The sequence below is a fragment of the Triturus cristatus genome, chromosome 4_1 (genome assembly GCF_964204655.1).
Source record: "Triturus cristatus chromosome 4_1, aTriCri1.1, whole genome shotgun sequence".
NCBI lineage: Eukaryota > Metazoa > Chordata > Amphibia > Caudata > Salamandridae > Triturus > Triturus cristatus.
This window is the reverse complement of record NC_140585.1, coordinates 426517796-426538154: the sequence shown is the minus strand read 5'-3', so window position 1 is coordinate 426538154 and position 20359 is coordinate 426517796. Positions and strand designations below refer to the sequence as shown.

Below are 20359 nucleotides of genomic sequence, written 5' to 3'. Positions count from 1 at the left end.
TGTATTATCTGTTACTAAAGGTACTATCTAAGAGCATGTCTCCTTGTAATGTGAGCAGGGCAGAAATATATAAGGTAAGCCAGCTGGTCTGCTATGGGGCATGAAGGTTTTGAATTTCTCCTTTAAGAGTGCCCTACAAATCAGTAGTCTGACTGGCTTGTTTCCACCCTTGAAGTAACTAAGCCAGATAGAATGTTATCTGTACTTGAGATTGCAGGCAGATTTAATATCTCTGATGTTTTTGCCATATTCTTATGTAAATAAAATGTATCTTTGTAAGTTAGATGTTGAGAAGCAGTGAGTTTGTCACACTGACTATCTGATAATTCTGTTTTTAATAGTAGAAAAGATTTCTTTTTAGGTGACAACGTTTTGCAAACATAGCAAAACTAACTTTTTTGCCAATCTGGTAGCATAGTTATACTTACGCAGTCCTTCAATATATTTTATCAGACTACTAAAATTTACACAGGGAGTCTTAAGTTTCCAAAAAGCAGATTTCTGTATTATTTTAGGGGTGAACACAAGTTACAGATAGAGTTAATAATTTTTTCTTTCGTGGGGCTACCAAGTTCAGTTTAACAATTAGAACTTTATTATAGTTCTATAGCATTACATCATAGTTCTAAGACCTCTCAGACATTGCTATGGAGTATGCAGCACCCAGGAGTGTTTCATAAAAAAAGACATGGGGAGTCATTAACCCCTTCGATGCTCATGACGGAGCGGTTCTGTCATGAGCATCGGTTGGGCTGTGCTTATGACGGAACCGCTCCGTCATGAGCACAGCCCCTGGGGGAAGCGATCGTGCCCCCACCGAGGGGGATGGCGGTGGAAGAGTTTCCGCTGCCACCCCCGAGCCCCCCCACACTTCCTGGTGACGTCAGCGCGCGCCGACGTCATCAGGAAGCGCTGGGACGCCTGGAAGCCATTTGCTTCCAGGCGTCCCAGCAGCATCAAGAGGTATGTGGAGCTCTCCGGTGGGGACGCGGGGGCCGCGGCGGTGATTTTCAAAGTATTGAGGCATCGGGGGAGAGGAAAGAGTATTTCCTCTCCCCTGATGTCTCAATACAGGGCATTCCTGCAGCACGATCGCGCACAGCGTCACGATCGTGCTGCAGGAATGCCACCACTAGGCACCAGGGATGCGTTTTTATGATAAAGGAAGCGACCCCTTGGGCAAGGGTCGCTTCCTAGGCCCCCATTATGTGAGCAAGACTTTTCTGCCCCCTCTGGGGGCAGATCGGTTGAATTTTTTGGCCGTTTCCGTTCCCTGGGGGGGGCAGAAGAGCCCACTAGACACCAGGGATCTGTCTGATAATGTAGGAAGCGACCCCTTGGGCAAGGGTCGCTTCCTGGGCCCCCAATTTTTATGAAGACTTTTCTGCCCCCTCTGGGGGCAGATCGGTTTAGTTTTTTTGCCGTTTCCGCTCCCAGGGGGTGCAGAAGAGCCCACTAGACACAAGGGATCTGTTTGATATTGTAGGAAGCGACCCCTTGGGCATGGGTCGCTTTCCTGGGCCCCCAATTTTTATGAAGACTTTTCTGCACCCCCCTGGGGGCAGATCGGTCTTTTGTGTAGCCGTTTCTGGTCCCAGGGGGAGCAGAAGAGCCCACTAGACACCAGGGATGTTATTTTTTTGCGTAAAGGAAGCGACCCCTTGGGCAAGGGTCGCTTCCTGGGGGGCCAAATTTGTTTCAAGACTTTTTTGCCCCCCCCCTGGGGGCAGATCGGTCTTTAGTGTAGCCGTTTCTGGTCCCAGGGGGGGCAGAAAAGCCCACTAGACACCAGGGAATTAGTGTAAATAAAAATAGAAGTGACCCCTTGCTTCCAGGGTGCAATTTTTTATAATATGTATTTGGCCCACCAGCCCCGGGACAGAGTAGCCTTATTTTTTCCTGCTGTTTTCTGCCCCACCTGGCACACAACCCGATTGACCATTTGGGTAGTGACATAGCATGTTATAATGTTTATTGTTGTATGTTTTGTGAATTGCAATTGTAATGTTTATTTTTTACTTTTTTGTTCTAGGTGAAGGCGTTTGCTCTTTTCAGTTTGCCGTTTTGTTACTGGTGGTTCTGCTGTTTGTGTAGTTTGGTAAGAGACATTTTTTTGTACAATGTAAATGTGTTTGATTTCTCTGCATGAATTGTTTTTGCAAATGGTGTAATAATAGCAGTATGTTTGTTTTTTGAGTGTCAAAACCTTTTTGCATTGGTGCTCGATGTGTATTTTGTTGTCTTGTGAGTAATTTTTTTTTTTCTTCTTTCTAGTTGGATATCGTTGGTTTTTGCTGTGTCACTGCAGAGTTGGTTTCTGGTGAGTGCAGCTGTCTCTTGTAATTGAATTGTATAGTTTTTGAGTACATTGATCTTTGTGATAAAGGTACACATTTCTTTACTTACTTGGTTTGCACATTGTTGGTTGTTGTTGACTTGTTTGTGCAGTCTTCTATCTTAGTAAGTATAATGGCTAGCCGCAGGATTACTGCTCAGCAGGTTGTTGGTTTGCTGTTTGAGTCTTCCTCTGACCATGGTTCAGAGACTGACTCTGCATCTGAGGGAGAGGAGGCAGGGGACGATTCTGGCAGTGAGTTTTCTCTCCGTATGAAGTCATCGGATGATGAAGATACTCTTAGTGCGGATGAAGTGCCTGTGTTAGAGGAGGAGACTGATGTGCCGATAGTGCGGCAAGAGGCATCTGGGCTGCAGCCTGGGGCTGCAAGGCTTCCCGTTGGTGTAGTGCGGCAAGAGGCTTCTGGGCTGCAGCCTGCGGCTGCAAGGCTTCCCGTTGGTGTAGTGCGGCAAGAGGCATCTGGGCTGCAGGCTGGGGCTGCAAGGCTTCCTTTTGAAAGTGATGAACTCTGGGTTGCCCCTGGCATGGTGCAGCCGGCATTGCCAGAGTTTACTGGTGTTCCAGGGTCTAGAGTGAATACTGAAATCTTTTTGCGGGTAAATTTTTTTCAGTTGTTTATGGACGATGTGTTTTTGGCAGAGATTGTTGAGCAGACTAATTTGTATGCCGAACAGTTTTTGAGGGACAACAGTGCCAGTCTTAAGCCACACTCTAGAGCTACCCAGTGGACTCCCACAAATCTTGAAGAGATGAAGAAGTTCTTGGGTTTAACTTTGTTGATGGGCTTGCTAAGGAAGCCATCAATGTCTTCATATTGGTCTAGCAGTCCCTTGATGGCAACGTTTATTTTTCCGGCAGTCATGAGTCGTGACAGGTATTTGCTTCTGCTTCGGATGATGCATTTTGTTGATAATGGTTTAGCGTTGCCACGAGATCACCCTGATTGTGACCGTCTTTTTAAGATTAGGCCTGTCCTTGATCACTTTGTTGATCGATTTTCTGAGATTTATGCCCCTGGGAAAGAAATTGCAGTGGATGAGTCTTTGGTGTTGTTCAAGGGCCGCTTGGTTATTAGGCAATACATTCCTATGTAAGAGGGCACGCTATGGAATAAAGCTGTATATGCTGTGTGACAGTAGGACTGGATATGTGTCTAATTTCAGGGTGTACACCGGTAAGGAATCTAGGATGAACCTCCCTGGTTGTCCGTCCACTTTTGGAGTGACTGAGAAAATTGTTTGGGAACTTGGTAGAGGATTTTTTAACAAAGGCCACCATTTATATGTAGATAACTTCTACACTGGTGTGCGGTTGTTCAGGGAATTGGCCAAAGTGGACACTGTTGCTTGTGGCACAATCCGCTCTAACCGTAAAGGTTTCCCGAAAGAACTTGTTTGTCAAAAGCTTGTGCGGGGACAGTGCAGTGCGTTGCGTTGCCAGGAGCTTCTTGCTGTGAAGTTTTCAGACAGGAAAGATGTCTACATGCTGACTACCATCCATGATGAAAGCACTGCACCTGTGACTGTGTGGGGTCAGGTCGCTGAAGCGCGCAAACCTGTGTGCATTTTAGACTATAATAGGCACATGGGTGGTGTTGACAGAGTAGATCAGAGGTTGGAACCTTACACTGCTCTTTGTAAGGCTTACATTTGGTACAAGAAGTTGGCTATCCATCTTTTCCACTTGGCAATGTTTAATGCTTTTGTTGTGTTCCAGGATTCTTGCCCTGAGTCAAAGATGACTTTTGCTAAGTTTCAGGAGTCTGTAATAGGCAGCCTTGTTGTAGTGGAACAGGCAAGTGTTCCTAGAGTTGGAGTGGTGGAGGATGTTGCTAGATTGAAAGATCGCCACTTTCCAGATCACATTCCTCCCACACCCTCAAAAGATTTTCCCAGTAGGAGATGTAGAGTCTGTTGGCGAAGAGGTACGCGGAAGGAGAGTCGTATGTACTGCCCCGACTGTCCTTCTCATCCTGCACTGTGTCTCCCTGCTTGTTTTAGAGCGTACCACACGCGAAAGAATTATTGGGAGCATGCATGAGTGGTAAAGTGAACTGCCTGGTCTGTATTCTTAGGATAATTTGATTCTGTTTCAAGGTTGGTGTTAGTGCAATGTATTTAGTTGCTGATTTTCTGTTAGAAGATTTGTATCTATTTGCGATTTGTTTGTGTTTTTATTTTTTTCTTAAAAAATCCTAAATGTGATGGCGGTGTGTGTAGGCCTGCGCTTGGCTGTTGGTGTGTGTGGACTGGCACTTGGTTGGTGGTGTGCGTGGAATGGTGCTTGGCTGGCGGTGTGCATGGACTGGCGGTCTGCGTGGACTAGTGCATGGCTGGTGGTGTGCGTGGACTGGAGCTTGGCTGGCGGTGTGCGTGGAATGGTGCTTGGCTGGCGGTGTGCATGGACTGGTACTTGGCTGGCGGTGTGCGTGGACTGGTGGTGTGTGCAGACTGGTGCTTGGCTGGTGGTGTCCGTGGACTGGAGCTTGGCTGGTGGTGTGCGTGGACTGGTGGTGTGTGCGGACTGGTGCTTGGCTGGTGGTGTCCGTGGACTGGAGCTTGGCTGGTGGTGTGCGTGGACTGGAGCTTGGCAGGCGGTGTGCATGGAATGGTGCTTGGCTGGCGGTGTGCGTGGACTGGTACTTGGCTGGCGGTGTGCGTGGGCTGGTGGTGTGTGCGGACTGGTGCTTGGCTGGAGGTGTCCGTGGACTGGAGCTTGGCTGGCGGTGTGCGTGGATTGGCGATTGGCTGGCGGTGTGCCTGGACTGGCGCTTGGCTGGCGGTGTGCCTGGACTGGCGCTTGGTTGGCGGTGTGCCTGGACTGGCGCTCTGCTAGCGGTGTGTGGGGACTGGCGCTCCGCTAGCGGTGTGTGTGGACTGGAGCTCGGCTGGCTGTGTGTGAGTAGTGACTTTCTGCTGGTCACTACACACACTGCTAGCTGAGTGCCACTCCACGCAATACATCAGCATGTGTAGTTGCTGCGTGTGGATTGTGGGCGTTTGAAAGTGATTGGCCCTTGAATGGCGCTGTGTGCTGGTGTGAGATTTGTCATGTGATGGGCCCGCGGCTGGCGGTGTGAATGGTTTTGTATGTCTCACACGTATGAAAGGTGTATGAATGGCCTGTAAAGAGGTTGGTGCCTTGTCGTGGCTTTACAGCTCACGAGCTGCGAGTCAATGGTTCAGTTTCTCGCCCTTTCAATTATTACCAGTGCATTTCATGTTTTGTGAAATCACTTGCTAATACAATTGTATCTACTGAACCATCACTCACCCTCGTGCAAAATCCAACCAGTATGTGTGTGTGCTTGCGGATTAGATGGCTGTGCAGTAATATTTATCTTTCTGAAGCAGGGTGTACCTTGTCCCTTTTTGGTGAATTTTGTACTGTGTTGCTTTTGTACCTGGTGGTGCGAATGGTCTTGTTTGTATCACGTATGAAAGGTGTGTGAATGGCCTGTAAAGTGGTTGGTGCCTTGACGTGTCTTTACAGCTCACGAGCTGCGAGTCATTGGTTTGGTTTTTTGTGAATTTAATTATTGACAGTGCATTTCATTTTTGTGAAATCTCTAGTTAATAAAATTTAATACACTGAACCATGACTCACCCTCGTGCCAAATCCAACTAGTATGTGTGTGTGTTTGAGGAATAGATTGTTGTGCAGCAATCTTTGTCTTTAGTTTCTCTGTCAAGGTACACTTTCCATGTAAGAATAACCCACCAACTGTAGATATTGTCGAAAACCCATGGGAGTTCATGGTGATGTCTCTCTTGTGAATTCAAAAAGTTTTTTTTATTCCCAATGTCCCGCAAACCTCAAAATGTCTGCCACATTTTCTTTGCAATTTTATTCCAAAATTCTCACGCTGTAGGAACAATAGTTAATCTGGTTTTGCAAGGGGGGTCACTTTGGTTTTTGGCCCGGTGCTCAGCGGCCATCTAGGGAAACCTACCAAACCCACGCATTTCTGAAAACTAGACACCCGGCGGCTTCCAGGGAGGTATGGCTTGCGTGGATCCCCCAACGTTTCCTTACCCAGAATCCCCTGCAAACCTCAATTTTAGCTGAAAAAATCACTTTTTTCACACATTTTGGGGTGGGAAAGTTGTGGCATCACCGGGCTCACACAAATTTACCACCATCCAGCGTTCCCCCAGGTCTCCCGGTAAAAATGGTGCCTCACTTGTGTGGGAGGCCCAAGTACCCGCGGCAGGCAAGGGCCCAAAATGTAGTGAGGTGACATCAAAATGGCCTATCGCAAAACCACCGGGTTTTGCAAGGGGGGTCACTTTGGTTTTTGACCCGGTGCTCGGCGGCCATCTAGGGAAACGTACCAAACCCACACATTTCTGAAAACTAGACACCCGGCGGCTTCCAGGGAGGTATGGCTTGCGTGGATCCCCTAACGTTTCCTTAACCAGAATCCCCTGCAAACCTCAATTTTAGCTGAAAAAATCATTTTTTCACACATTTTGGGGTGGGAAAGTTGTGGCATCACCGGGCTCACACAAATTTACCACCACCCAGCGTTCCCCCAGGTCTCCCGGTAAAAATGGTGCCTCACTTGTGTGGGAGGCCCAAGTACCCGCAGCAGGCAAGGGCCCAAAACGTAGTGAGGCGAAATTTGGGATAGGCAATGTTGATGTCGCCTCACTACGTTTTGGGCCCTTGCCTGCCGCGGGTACTTGGGCCTCCTACACAAGTGAGGCACCATTTTTACCGGGAGACCTGGGGGAACGCTGGGTGGTGGTAAATTTGTGTGAGCCCGGTGATGCCACAACTTTCCCACCCCAAGATGTGTGAAAAAAGTGATTTTTTCAGCTAAAATTGAGGTTTGCAGGGGATTCTGGGTAAGGAAACGTTGGGGGATCCACGCATGCCATACCTCCCTAGAAGCCGCCGGGTGTCTAGTTTTCAGAAATGTGTGGGTTTGGTAGGTTTCCCTAGATGGCTGCCGAGCACCGGGTCAAAAACCAAAGTGACCCCCCTTGCAAAACCAGGTGGTTTTGCGATAGGCCATTTTGATGTCACCTCACTACGTTTTGGGCCCTTGCCTGCCGCGGGTACTTGGGCCTCCCACACAAGTGAGGCACCATTTTTACCGGGAGACCTGGGGGAACGCTGGGTGGTGGTAAATTTGTGTGAGCCCGGTGATGCCACAACTTTCCCACCCCAAAATGTGTGAAAAAAGTGATTTTTTCAGCTAAAATTAAGGTTTGCAGGGGATTCTGGGTAAGGAAACGTTGGGGGATCCACGCAAGCCATACCTCCCTGGAAGCCGCCGGGTGTCTAGTTTTCAGAAATGCATGGGTTTGGTAGGTTTCCCTAGGTGCCGGCAGAGCTAGGGTTCAAAAACTACAGCTCGTCACTTTGCCAAAAAAGGGTCATTTTTCACTGCAAAATTGAGGTGTGACCACGTTGCGTTTTGCGCCATTTCCTGTCGCGGGCACTATGCCGACCCGCACAAGTGAGGTACCATTTTTCTCGTAGGACTTTGGGGAACGCGGGGTGGGTGGAAATTTGTGGATCCACGCAGATTCCAGAACTTTCCATCACAGAAATATTGGGAAAATGCGTTTTTTTTGTCAATTTTTTACGTTTGCAAGGGATTCTGGATAACAGACCATGGTGGGAGGCAGTCAAGTCACCCCATCCTGGATTCCCCTGGGTGTCTAGTTTTCAAAAATGTATAGGTTTGCTAGGTTTCCCTAGGTGCCGGCAGGGCTAGGGTTCAAAAACTACAGCTAGTCACTTTGCCAAAAAAGTGTCATTTTTCACTGCAAAATTGAGGTGTGACCACGTTACGTTTTGCGCCGTTTTCTGTCGCGGGCACTAGGCCGACCCGCACAAGTGAGGTACCATTTTTCTCGTAGGACTTTGGGGAACGCGGGGTGGGTGGAAATTTGTGGATCCACGCAGATTCCAGAACTTTCCAACACAGAAATGTGGGGAAAATGTGTTTTTTTTGTCAATTTTTTACGTTTGCAAGGGATTCTGGGTAACAGACCATGGTGGAAGACAGTCAAGTCACCCCTTCCTGGATTCCCCTGGGTGTCTAGTTTTCAAAAATGTATAGGTTTGCTAGGTTTCCCTAGGTGCCAGCAGGGCTAGGGTTCAAAAACTACAGCTAGTCACTTTGCCAAAAAAGGGTCATTTTTCACTGCAAAATTGAGGTGTGACCACGTTGCGTTTTGCGCCGTTTCCTGTCGCGGGCCCTATGCCGACCCGCACAAGTGAGGTACCATTTTTCTCGTAGGACTTTGGGGAACGCGGGGTGGGTGGAAATTTGTGGATCCACGCAGATTCCAGAACTTTCCAACACAGAAATGTGGGGAAAATGTGTTTTTTTTGTCAATTTTTTACGTTTGCAAGGGATTCTGGGTAACAGACCATGGTGGGAGGCAGTCAAATCACCCCTTCCTGGATTCCCCTGGGTGTCTAGTTTTCAAAAATGTATAGGTTTGCTAGGTTTCCCTAGGTGACGGCAGGGCTAGGGTTCAAAAACTACAACTCGTCACTTTGCCAAAAAAGGGTCATTTTTCACTGCAAAATTGAGGTGTGACCACGTTGCGTTTTGCGCCGTTTCCTGTCGCGGGCACTAGGCCGACCCGCACAAGTGAGGTACCATTTTTCTCGTAGGACTTTGGGGAACGCAGGGTGGGTGGAAATTTGTGGATCCACGCAGATTCCAGAACTTTCCATCACAGAAATGTGGGGAAAATGTGTTTTTTTTGTCGATTTTTTACGTTTGCAAGGGATTCTGGGTAACAGACCATGGTGGGAGGCAGTCAAGTCACCCCATCCTGGATTCCCCTGGGTGTCTAGTTTTCAAAGATGTATAGGTTTGCTAGGTTTCCCTAGGTTCCGGCAGGGCTAGGGTTCAAAAACTACAGCTAGTCACTTTGCCAAAAAGGGGTCATTTTCCACTGCAAAAATGAGGTGTGACCACGTTGCGTTTTGCGCCGTTTCCTGTCGCGGGCACTATGCCGACCCGCACAGGTGAGGTACCATTTTTCTCGTACGACTTTGGGGAACGCGGGGTGGGTGGAAATTTGTGGATCCACGCAGATTCCAGAACTTTCCATCACAGAAATGTGGGGAAAATTTGTTTTTTTTGTCAATTCTTTACGTTTGCAAGGGATTCTGGGTAACAGACCATGGTGGGAGGCAGTCAAGTCACCCCATCCTGGATTCCCCTGGGTGTCTAGTTTTCACAAATGTATAGGTTTGCTAGGTTTCCCTAGGTGCCGGCAGGGCTAGGGCTCAAAAACTACAGCTAGACTCTTTGCAAAAAAAGTGTAAATTTTCAGTGTGAAAATGTGGTGTGTTCACCTTAGGTTTTGAGCCACTTCCTGTCGTGGGCACTATGCCTACCCACACAAGTGAGGTACCATTTTTATCGGGAGACTTAGGGTAGTTCAGATTTGTAAAGCAACTGTTATTACCTATTGATTTTTGATGCATTTCTCCCTTCCAAATGAAAGACATTGTGTAAAAAAAAAGTCATTTTGAAAAATGACCAATAATTGTCATGCAAGTATGAGTATTCCCAATTTCGAAAATGTCCAAATATGCACTGTTTCTAAACTCTGTAATTTGTTCCCATTTCAGAAATACATAGGTGTCTTTCATACCGATTTTTCCATGTACACATTTTCCCACAATAATTGCTATATACCCGGAACAAAAAAAAAAAAACATTACAAAATGCTGCTCAGTTTTTTACTCTGGGTTCGTTGGGCTCTTGGTGAACCTACAAGTCCTATATATCCCCACAACCAGGAAGGTCCTCCGGATGTAACGGTACATTGCTTTCAAAGAGATGTCATAATTCGAAGAAGTTACAGGTGAAAACGTTGACTCAAAAGGCTGCTTTTTTCAACAAATTTTTAATTTTTCCTATATTTACCTGTTAGTTTCTATAAAGAAACCTTGATAGATCTACACAAATGACCCCTTGCTGAATTCAGAATTTTGTCTACTTTTCAAAAATGTATAGCTTTCCAGGATCCATTATTGATTTTCTACCCATTTCTACCATTATCTGGAAGGAGGTTGAAAGCACAAAAAATAGCAAAAATAGGGTATGTCCCAGAAAAATGTCAAAACTGTGTAAAAAATGTTGGATTTCTGACAAAAATCTGTCATTCCCTAAAAGCTGGAGAAATTGTGATTTCAGCCCCACAAACCCTTTTTTGATATCATTTGTAGAAAAAAACCCAGACGCTTTCATTTGCAGCCACTTTTCCCCATTTTTCACAAAAAAACCAAAATGTTGCTGTATTTTGACTAATTTCTGGGAACCCTCTAGGAGAATCCACAAACCCATGATGTTGGAAGAAAAGGACGCAAATTTGGCGTGGATACCTAATGTGGTCAAAAAGTTACAGGGGCCTAAGCGCGCACTACCCCAAATAGCCCAAAAAAGGCTTAGCACAGGAGGGGAAAAAGCCTAGCAGCGAAGGGGTTAAGCTCCAGCTCTGATCTATTTAACGTTATTTATTTCTATTATATGTGCATTAAATTGTGGCTTTATTAATATGGCAAAGTGGGCAGTTAATGCCATTTCCATGGACTACTTCAACCTACAAATGATATCCATAGTGTGGTCTGATTAAGCAAGGCTCCTTTAATAATTTGCTTATATACTATGAGTGAGAAAAAGAGTGGAGCACACATTCAGCCCCATTTCTGTCCAGGTATTAAAGTAAACTAGAAAAAAATAAGTCACTATAAGTTTTTTAGAAAAATCAAGATAAAGTTTTCCAGCCAATTAAAACAAGCATTTGCAATGCAATCGGTCTCGCCTTTGGGACCTTATATGTATTTAGCTATGCAGCATATTAGCCTGGGTGCTGAATCATCTACTATTCTTTAACATGGAGGGAAAGTAAGCACCAAACTGTGTGACACGCCAGGTATGGGAACACATGGAGAGAAATATTGCCTTTCAACGGGAAATGGTAAAGTCCAAAGCTCTGTTTTTAATATAAAAGCAGGGCCTTTGATGGTCATATCACTGAAATACAAGATTTGAAAAAAATATTATTGTCTACGGGTGCTCATGGAAGACAATTTCTATGGACTGAAAACTAAAGAATGCTAAAGTGATTCTGGTATTTTACTGACCTCTGCTGGTCGTTTTCTATCAAGAAAGTCAAATTGAGGCAGTTGCCAGAAAAAGAAAAAAAAAATCCCTCAGCAGAAAGCAATTCTGGTATTTTATGAACCTCTGCTGGTAGTTTTCTATCAAGACAGTTAAATAGAGGCAGTTGAAAAGAAAAAAAAGTCCTTAAGCGGAAACAGACAAGTCCTAGGGCTGATCTCCAGAGCCCACAAAGTACATACACATATAAGTATATACAAGAGGTCTCGAATGCTCGACCTAAAAAGTGATTACATAAAAGGGGAACGGTGGACTAGAATTTACCCAATTAGATCATTTGTATATCGCTCAATAATGAATTACAATAATCTTTTAAGCATGTTTCTGTGAGAAACAGAATTATTTTAGGCTTTCATTTGCAATCAGAGAGATAATTAGTGCCGTTTTTAAGTTGAGCCCACCAGACATTGCAGCTATCTTGTTGAAAAAAATCTATTGTACAGTGGACTTCGATCACACACACTGCTTATTATTGGCAGGTTTTGTTGTCGCTTATTTGCTTGCTTCTTATTCAATGGCTTGCCTTGTTCATCTTGTTCCATCTTGCATTTGTCCCTACCCTTGGACATAGCCTCTCTACCATTCTCTTGGGTTGACTGACTTGTGCCCATCTACTGCCCACTTTTAAAGAACTACTTTTCCCTTTTTGATTAGGCAGTCCAAGTGAGTGTGTGACATTCCATCTCTCTCCCTTTCCCTCGTGTGCTCCCCCATATCTCCTGTGCTAGGAGTTTCTCTCTTTTGTGTACTTCTCCCCACCATGTTGTATTCTCCCTTGGCAGCATGGTTTGAACACGAAAGATGCCAAGGCTGAGTTTTCAATCTGTCCTCATCAAAATGATGCCACTTTACTAAGTGGCCAAAGGCTCAAGGTTGGCCATCCAAAGCTGTCTCCCCATACACCCTTCAAGATTTCAATGCTTTGGTGTAAGATCATTTTATGCTCATTGCTCCTCCATTTGAAATGTGCTTTCTTCTTCCCTCCATAGGAAATATGGCTTTCTCAAACTGAGGAAATCCCTGAAAACACAACTTCTTTTAACAGGGCCTACGTTTTCCTTTATACTGATAATCAGACTTTCAAGTCTACCTTTCATTATTTAATATTATGCCAACTAATTACCCTTTTACAAGTCATCTGTAATACTACCCACTGAATAGCAATTTAAAGCAACCCCCAGGCTGCCCCAATGCTACACAAACACAATTACAAAAAGCAAATTAATCAATATCCTGTTCTGTGTGCTCAGTCCTTCTCTCACCTCCTTATTACTATTCTTGCTCCAACACTCCTAAGAATGGCTATCCACAATACACTATTACTCAGTCTGGTAAGATACTAGCAGCTCAGTATGTCCTCAACCCCCCTATCTCATTCCTTCGTTTTTTCCTAGTTCATTTTTTTCTGTCTCTTCAGTCCCCCGCTCCCTTCACTGCTTTCAGATAACCTTAGGATGGCATATAGCAACATATAAATAATAAAGAGAACATACCTTGTCTGTGTGTAAAGTAAGGTTTGCAGCTGGTTTGCCCTGCAACAGATCCCAAAGAATTATGGTTTCATCAGCAGATGCACTTGCCAATACATTCCTGACACAGAAAAAGCGAAATAGAGTTTGAAATAGAATTAGCAAACAATTTAGCGAAGTACAAAAAGATTTCAGAGGACTGCATTTTATAAGTAAACAATACAATTTTAATCACAGGTTACTCATTATCTCAATTTGTGGGTACATTCATTTGTTCAACAGGTGTTTTCCTGAGAGCTGTAACAATTGAAAAATTATATCGAAGGCGACTTAATAACTGTATAGAATTTTCATTGCTCCCTCCTGTGTCCAATCCCTAAAGATAATCAAACAATCTAGCACAAACAAGTGAAATACATATAACATTTATTTTATGCTCTGAAAGTTAAATGTTAGGGTGCAATGACACGCTATCACGGATAAGTTGACATTATTAATGACCTGAAATATCTAAAAAAGGGATAAACGACCATGGGCTATGCTCATTAAAAACTAGCCAGTTTAAACAGACATGACTCAAAGTAAGCAAGGGCAATTGTGAGAACATTAGCCTTTGGAGATAAACAGGTTTCATTAGGTTTCCATGCCTATACTAGTAGCTAGAGTATAAACAACAGGTTCCTCCCAAACTCAAAGAAAGCCACTTACAAGAACTAGTAACTACTTTGAATAACATGTATTTCACAAAGTATAATAGTGATGCATGGTATTGCAAATCAAATTTTATTATTTATCCAAAACATTATTATCCTAGACATGTTTGAGGGAATATTACACCATTCTCATCCGGAGAAACGTTCATCCAATTTTAGACACTGTAATCACAGTCTCCTCCCTTCCCATCATATATATTCTATTAGCTTATGAAAAATCTGTTTACTTACAATTTCTCACAATATTACAATTTTAAGTTTTCAAACATATTGTTAACCATTCAACTGATATCTGTATATCAAGGCTCTTATTATCCTTCAATCTAATAACATAACGTCTTTATATCCTTCCAACTGGCTTACCAACTGCTGCTATTTTGTAATATATCAATAGAGCTACCTCACTTCCTGTTACCATCAATCCATGAATAACCTTCTTTGAAATATATTTTGCCAACACCTTCTCCTAATAAGAAATCCTTCTTTATTTGCTTTCCTCAATTATTCACTAAAACGATAGCCCAATGTCAATAAGATGTTTATCGCCATCCTTTTCGTCTCAATACAGTGATCCTTCACTATCTGCTTCCATGCAATTAAAAATCAGTATGATGGAAAAATGCAATAATTAAAAGTTTAATGCTCTTCCTATGCTAGCATATTTTGGAGAAGACAACAAATCCATTTTATCTTCAATGATTAACACCATTTGGCATTTATGATTTAAATTTTTCATCCACTGTGAGAAAGTGCCTCTCATGACACGGTTAGCCCCCCCTTGTCTCCACACACCCTATTTCTGGAAAATGATGTGTTTTCGAATGTACGTGCACAGGGTCCGTGCCAACCAAGTCCGCTGAGCCAGTGCTTCTTCCCTAAAACTATACAAAAACTACAGAGTCGATATGGCACACTGCCTGTGTGGCATGTCCAACACTACTGCCTACGGTATAGGTTAGTCACCCCTCTAGCAAGCCTTACAAGCCCTACGAAAGGGTGAACTATATCTCAGGTGTGTGCCTCTACAATATTTTAGTCTATTCCTTAATATTGTAAGTGCCAGGGAAGCCATAGAGGCAACATGGGCTGGAAACTCGAGTTCCCCAGCACCATGATGGCTTCACTGAACCCAGGAGTGTTTGGTACTAAACAACTCCTCTGAATATACCTACACTGATGCCAGTGTCAGATTTAATAAAACATCTACTCAGAGGGCACCTTAGAGGTGCCCCCTAAAAACTTACCATCCCTGGTGTGGTCTCTGACTGTCTTTGGCGGGTGAACCAGTAGGAAAACCAAGCTAGTATAGGAGGTGTGCCCACCTTCGCCAACTCCACCCCTAAGGTGCAGGAGGCGAAGCCAAGCACACTTTTCAGTGCCCACCATCTTGAAGATGGTGGGACTTATCCAATCAGGTCTAGGGCTATGCTCCCCCACACACAGGACGGTGGCTTAACAGTGGGTGTAGCCATCCCAGGGAAGGAACCCATTGGTCCCTACCTGTTACTCCCCTGTAACACCCCTAAATCTAGTATTTAGGTGGCTTCCCAGACCCTAAAATCAGATTTCAACAACCTACGATGGAGAGCCGTGCAGCAGCGGAGACTGAAGATACCAATTAACTTGGCCCCCGCCCTACGGGCCTGTCTGCAGCCCTCAAAGAACCTGCTAGAGAAGAGTGACTCGCCACGCAGACCAGCGACCTCAAGAGCCCTGGGAGGACTGCATGCCTTAACAAAGACTCCTAATCTCCCCTGGACAGCAGACCTGTCCAGAAGAAACCAACTCCAAAGACAAAGAACTCTGCCCTGAAGAACTGGGAAACTGCCTCCGATGCCAAAGGACACCCCTGCATCCGAAGCCCCGGGGTTTTCAGGGAGCTTGGCGAACAGTGTCCCTAAGTCCCCTAGCATCTGTACTTACCTGGGCAGCTGTGTTTATTTTTTTCTTCGTCTGGCTTCCTGGCCTGAGCCTACAGCCTTTCTTCAACTTCGATCTCCCCAATTGGTTTGCATTGGCATCTGGCTACCACTGTGCCGCTGAGGGTGTAAGTTTGGTGGAGCCTTGTGGCCCGCCTCCTCTACTTACCTTAACTCCAGGAGCTCAACCTCTGACATGCTTTACTCACCTGTGAGCAGAGCGACTTCGAGTACCCCCAGTTTCCATTGATTAACATTGGGCGTCCGACCTCGAATTTGACCTCTGCATCTGTGCCACTGGTGGTGCACACTTGGTACTGATTTGAACCCTTCCTGGTGTTGGCCAAAGACCCCAAAGACTGAAATTGTAAGCAGAGTACTCGCTTGCAAAACTGCACTTTTGCTTTTCACACACAGATTTACATTGCAAAGCCTGACCTTTACACTAAGTGCCCACTTTTTAAAGTCTAAAGTATTTTTCCTGTAAAATGTACTTATCATTTTGCAAACATCTTGGTCTTAAAATAAATCTTGAATAAAGCTTATTTTTCTAAAATTGGTGTGAATCTCCTTTTTGTGTTGTGTGTCATTTATTAGTCACTGTGTGAATGACAAATGTCTTACACTCCTCCGTGTTAGGCCTAAGGCTGCTTGCCCACACTAACACAAATAGAGCTCTTTGGATATACATTGAGGACTAAACACTTGGGGAATCTCTGGACTCTGTGCACAAAAAAAACACTTATTGGTTTACCATATACAGAGCCAGCTTGCTACACCCATCAACATTCTTTCATTAGTAAAAGTTCATTTATATTTCCTCCTCTTTTAATTTTCTGAACAATGTCTCAAACTTGAAACTAAAGTTAGGCAATATGATGACATTATCCTCACTTTCAGTTTACACGAAGGTTGACCCACATATACAAATTCTCTTAGATCCTTAATTAAATGAATCACATTCTTAAAGAATGTTGCAAGGAAACCAACTTTATTATTTTCTTCACTTCTTGGATGTATTATTTCCAGATGAACTTTAATCCTGAAGAAGGGTTGAAGATTTCCTCAGATTGGTTGAGGATAATTAATTGTTGTATAAATAATTGAGAAAATTGGATGTCCGCTACAATACAGGTTTTGAAGAAACAACATGTAAAGTCATTATTTCGAGTGCCTTTCTTGCTGTTATTTGGGTTCTTAATAGAGTATGGCAGTGTATTGGTAATTTAATTCCTAGTAGCTAGACCAGAGAGGCCTTTTAATCCACTGAGAAAACCAAAATTAAACAGTTAAGAAATTAAGACATTCAAGGTCCTAAACAGATTTAATAAAAAACAAGATCTCACTAAGTAAAACCCTTACAAAAGTGGAACTACATCATCTAGGGATTAAAGGCTATAGCAAAAATAATTGCATAAAATGATAAATGTCTAAAATAAGAATGAATGGATAAAAATGAAGCACAAGAACAGGTTTACTTATCTAAACATTTTACGAGGGAGCATTATTGCATTAAGCTAGTTCATTCAGAGGTAAAGAGACGAAAAAAGAGGTGCTTCAAACAGGCTGGTGATTGTCAATTAATAATGTGACGCTCCAAGCACCTCTAATTTGGTGATGCACAGAAGTTTCAAAAGATTTCAAAGGCTGCAGTGCTTGTAAGGCGATGCAGGCTGAGCCCCTCAGTCCTCACCTTTTGACAAATGGTTCAGAGCATCCCACAACCTCACAGGTATGATTTGGCCTTCCCAGCACCTCACAGGTCAGAAGGCAATTCTTATAAAAGAGGAGAGTCCTTTGTATTGTCACGCTATTCAGATTTCACATGGACCAGACGCCACATTGCTTGAAGCAAGCCCCCACCCTCGAGTCCCTCGCCCTCCACCCCCACCCGAAAAACAATTTCTAGCAAAAGACAAGGCTAAACATTCACCTGGACTTGGTCATGGCACTGGCTTTCTCTTTTGTGATTTAGATTCCTGTTAAGGGTACGAGTAAATTCTTCCCGTATGTACCTTGCAAGGATAAGTCTGCCTGTGGCAGGGAGGGAGGCATCTTACTGTTTGTTCACAGCAAGTTCTGATGCAAGAACTGTTCAAGCAGGGTGCTTTAAAAGAGGCTTCAATATACATTTAGTGGGTAACACTACAACAATCTATAGGAAGATCGCACACCACATGTCTACTCCTACCCAGAAGTTATATCCTTACTGGCTACAGTGTCGAGCTGAACAAAATATATCACATTGTGCTTTGCTCTCTAAAATTCAAGATGGCTCACAAAAGCTCTGAAGGAACTCTCCTTTCCCTCGCAGCTCCACTTCCGCCTACCAGGTTCAGGAAGTCCACTTCAATAGTATTCCAGAACAGTCTTTCAAAACCCTCTCAGAAACATTTCAGAGATGTGGATAAGAGTATGCCCTGCATCCTTTCTCACAGAGGATAAAGTGTGGCCATTCAAATTCACTATTACATGTGACAGCAGCACTCCAAACTCTTCTCATCGTAATAGCTTTGGAGAGAGCCCCTTTTCAAGCAGAGTAACAGATGCCTTCCCTAATGACTACCTCAAAAGGTGTTAGCTGAAACTAAGCATTTGAAGCAGGTGACAAATGCCCTGGCCACAGTAAATATCTTATTAGGGCACTGCAGATGGATTAAGTCTAAAATAATCCAGGTCATCAATTTTTTTTTAAACTGAAGTAGCTGAAATATGATTGCAGATCAGTGCCTGGCAGGTTAAATATGTATAGGATGTACATCTTATGAAAATTGCATCTTCCAATCTAGAGTTCAAAACTGATAGTGAACTTCATTTTTCTTTCAAAAGAATTCACTGCACAGCAACCAACTATTAGAATGGACCTGGAAAACAAATAGCAGCTGGCATTTTCAAACTTGACCAGGGTAGTGAAATTATGCTGTTCTTAGTCGCGCAGAACTCAGGTTGCCTTGCACCAATACTGTTGACCCAGAAAGAGTCTGTAATTAAAAACTTCGAAAGATTCACTTGAAACTTAGTGCCCGGACAGGACAGGCCTGCAGGAAAGAGAGCTGCACTCAGAAAACAAGGGAAAGGAGCTTTTCCAAGTCACAGAAGAAATCAATAACTGTTCGGGCAAATGCTCTCTACGGGGCTTTGGGAAGCTGTGCTGCCCTTGAACATTTTGTTTCCAGCACCCCGCACCAGTGACCTGACTCTTTAAAGGGCATTGGTTGCTTCAAATGTGCGATGGAGGGACAATTCAACAAGGAAAGCACAGTAAAATATACTGCCTACATCCTTCATGTTGCCAGTCTCCTCCTGCCTAAGAGGGCCCCATGGAAAGAACAACAGAGATACCCATGATGGCCTTAGACAATGGAGAAAAAGATCTAGCACTTGTTAAACACATACATCCTTAATTCCAGGACCTGTGTCCAGATGGTGCCTGTGGATGTTACTTGAGCTCCTGCACTCCTAGTGTCTGCTAGACACTGGGAGAATGGTGGAGGAGTTTGCCGACCCCATGCAGGCCATCCATAATGCTAAGGACATGAGGAAGCTTTCATGTGGAAATGTTTTCCACTTTCCCAATGTCAGGCTGGAAATAAAGATAGGTAGCAAGAAGAGAATGGAAGATATTGGTATCCCGTATGAACTAGATCGAGGGTGCCAACTGGGCAACAACCTGAATGCCCTAGTGTTGGTTTCCGCTGTTTTCCAAAGCGTAGGGTGTCTGACTTCCTTCAACACCTGCAGAGATAACTCCTGAAAAAGAAGGGTAAGATAAGACATGACCAGGCTTCAAACCAACACTGGTTCCGGGTCCTGCGCTGCCTGCTCTAGCAGGGAGGCTGAGTATTCAACCACCAGGTTTGCAGAGTGGATGCCTTTCAGAACTGTTTGGTGTTGGTGAGCTTCCAAGAAGACGATCTGTCATATAAGATTCTCACTGTCTACAAGGGAGTCCTGGTACCTGTTGAAATAATGTTTGCCCCCTTCTAGAGCTCCTACGCAATGTCATGGTAACAAGAATGCAAAGACGTCACGGGGGGAATGGGAACAGAACAGCTGCTGAGATGAAACCTCCAGTTAGAATCTATGTATATGGTATTTCTATAGCGCAAAAACTAGCCATAAGGCAGCAGAGCATTGTACATTGTCAAAGACCAGCATCAAGTCAACGAGTAATTGGAGAGAAATATGGGCTGTGGACAGTTAATGCATTGTAATGGAGGGTTCTTTATAGTGGTAAGTCTTGATCTCTTTCCTAAATTGGAGCAGCGCGGGGGCAGTGCTAATGGATATGGGAATGATGTTCCAGATCTTGGCTGCATGGATGGAAAGGCCTGCTGTCTTCTTTTCACTTTTTGACACTTAGTCTGCAGTCTAATGGTGTCTGGCTGTCAGCTACTTATACCCTGGACAAGATGACCACTTTCACTGGAAATCTCAGGGATTCGAGCAGAATCATGAAATCACACGCAAGTTTAGACACCGTTATGGACAGGGGACTGAAGGAAGATGAGTGATAGGACTGCACAAAGACATCCGCCATTGTGGATCAGGAAAAAGGCTCTTCGTACTGAAGCTCCTCTACCGCAGACTCTGATGGCTATAACATGGTATCGGGAACACAAAGCAACAAGAACCATATGAACATTACGAGCACCATCTATCTGTTTACTGCCCCAATGATTTGCCCCTTCTAAACGTGATGATTCTGACCTGAACTGCATTGTGGCGTCTGCCAT

General features: G+C 44.3%; 1 protein-coding gene across 1 annotated transcript in view; it reads right to left on the bottom strand.

The window, feature by feature from the left end:
• Positions 1–20359, bottom strand: part of PWP1 (PWP1 homolog, endonuclein) — a 312398-nt gene that overhangs the window by 123282 nt on the left and 168757 nt on the right. Inside the window, exon 9 of the mRNA XM_085652559.1 lies at positions 13016–13112. Coding sequence (XP_085508685.1) covers positions 13016–13112 — 97 coding nt within the window. The remainder of the gene's footprint in view (positions 1–13015; positions 13113–20359) is intronic.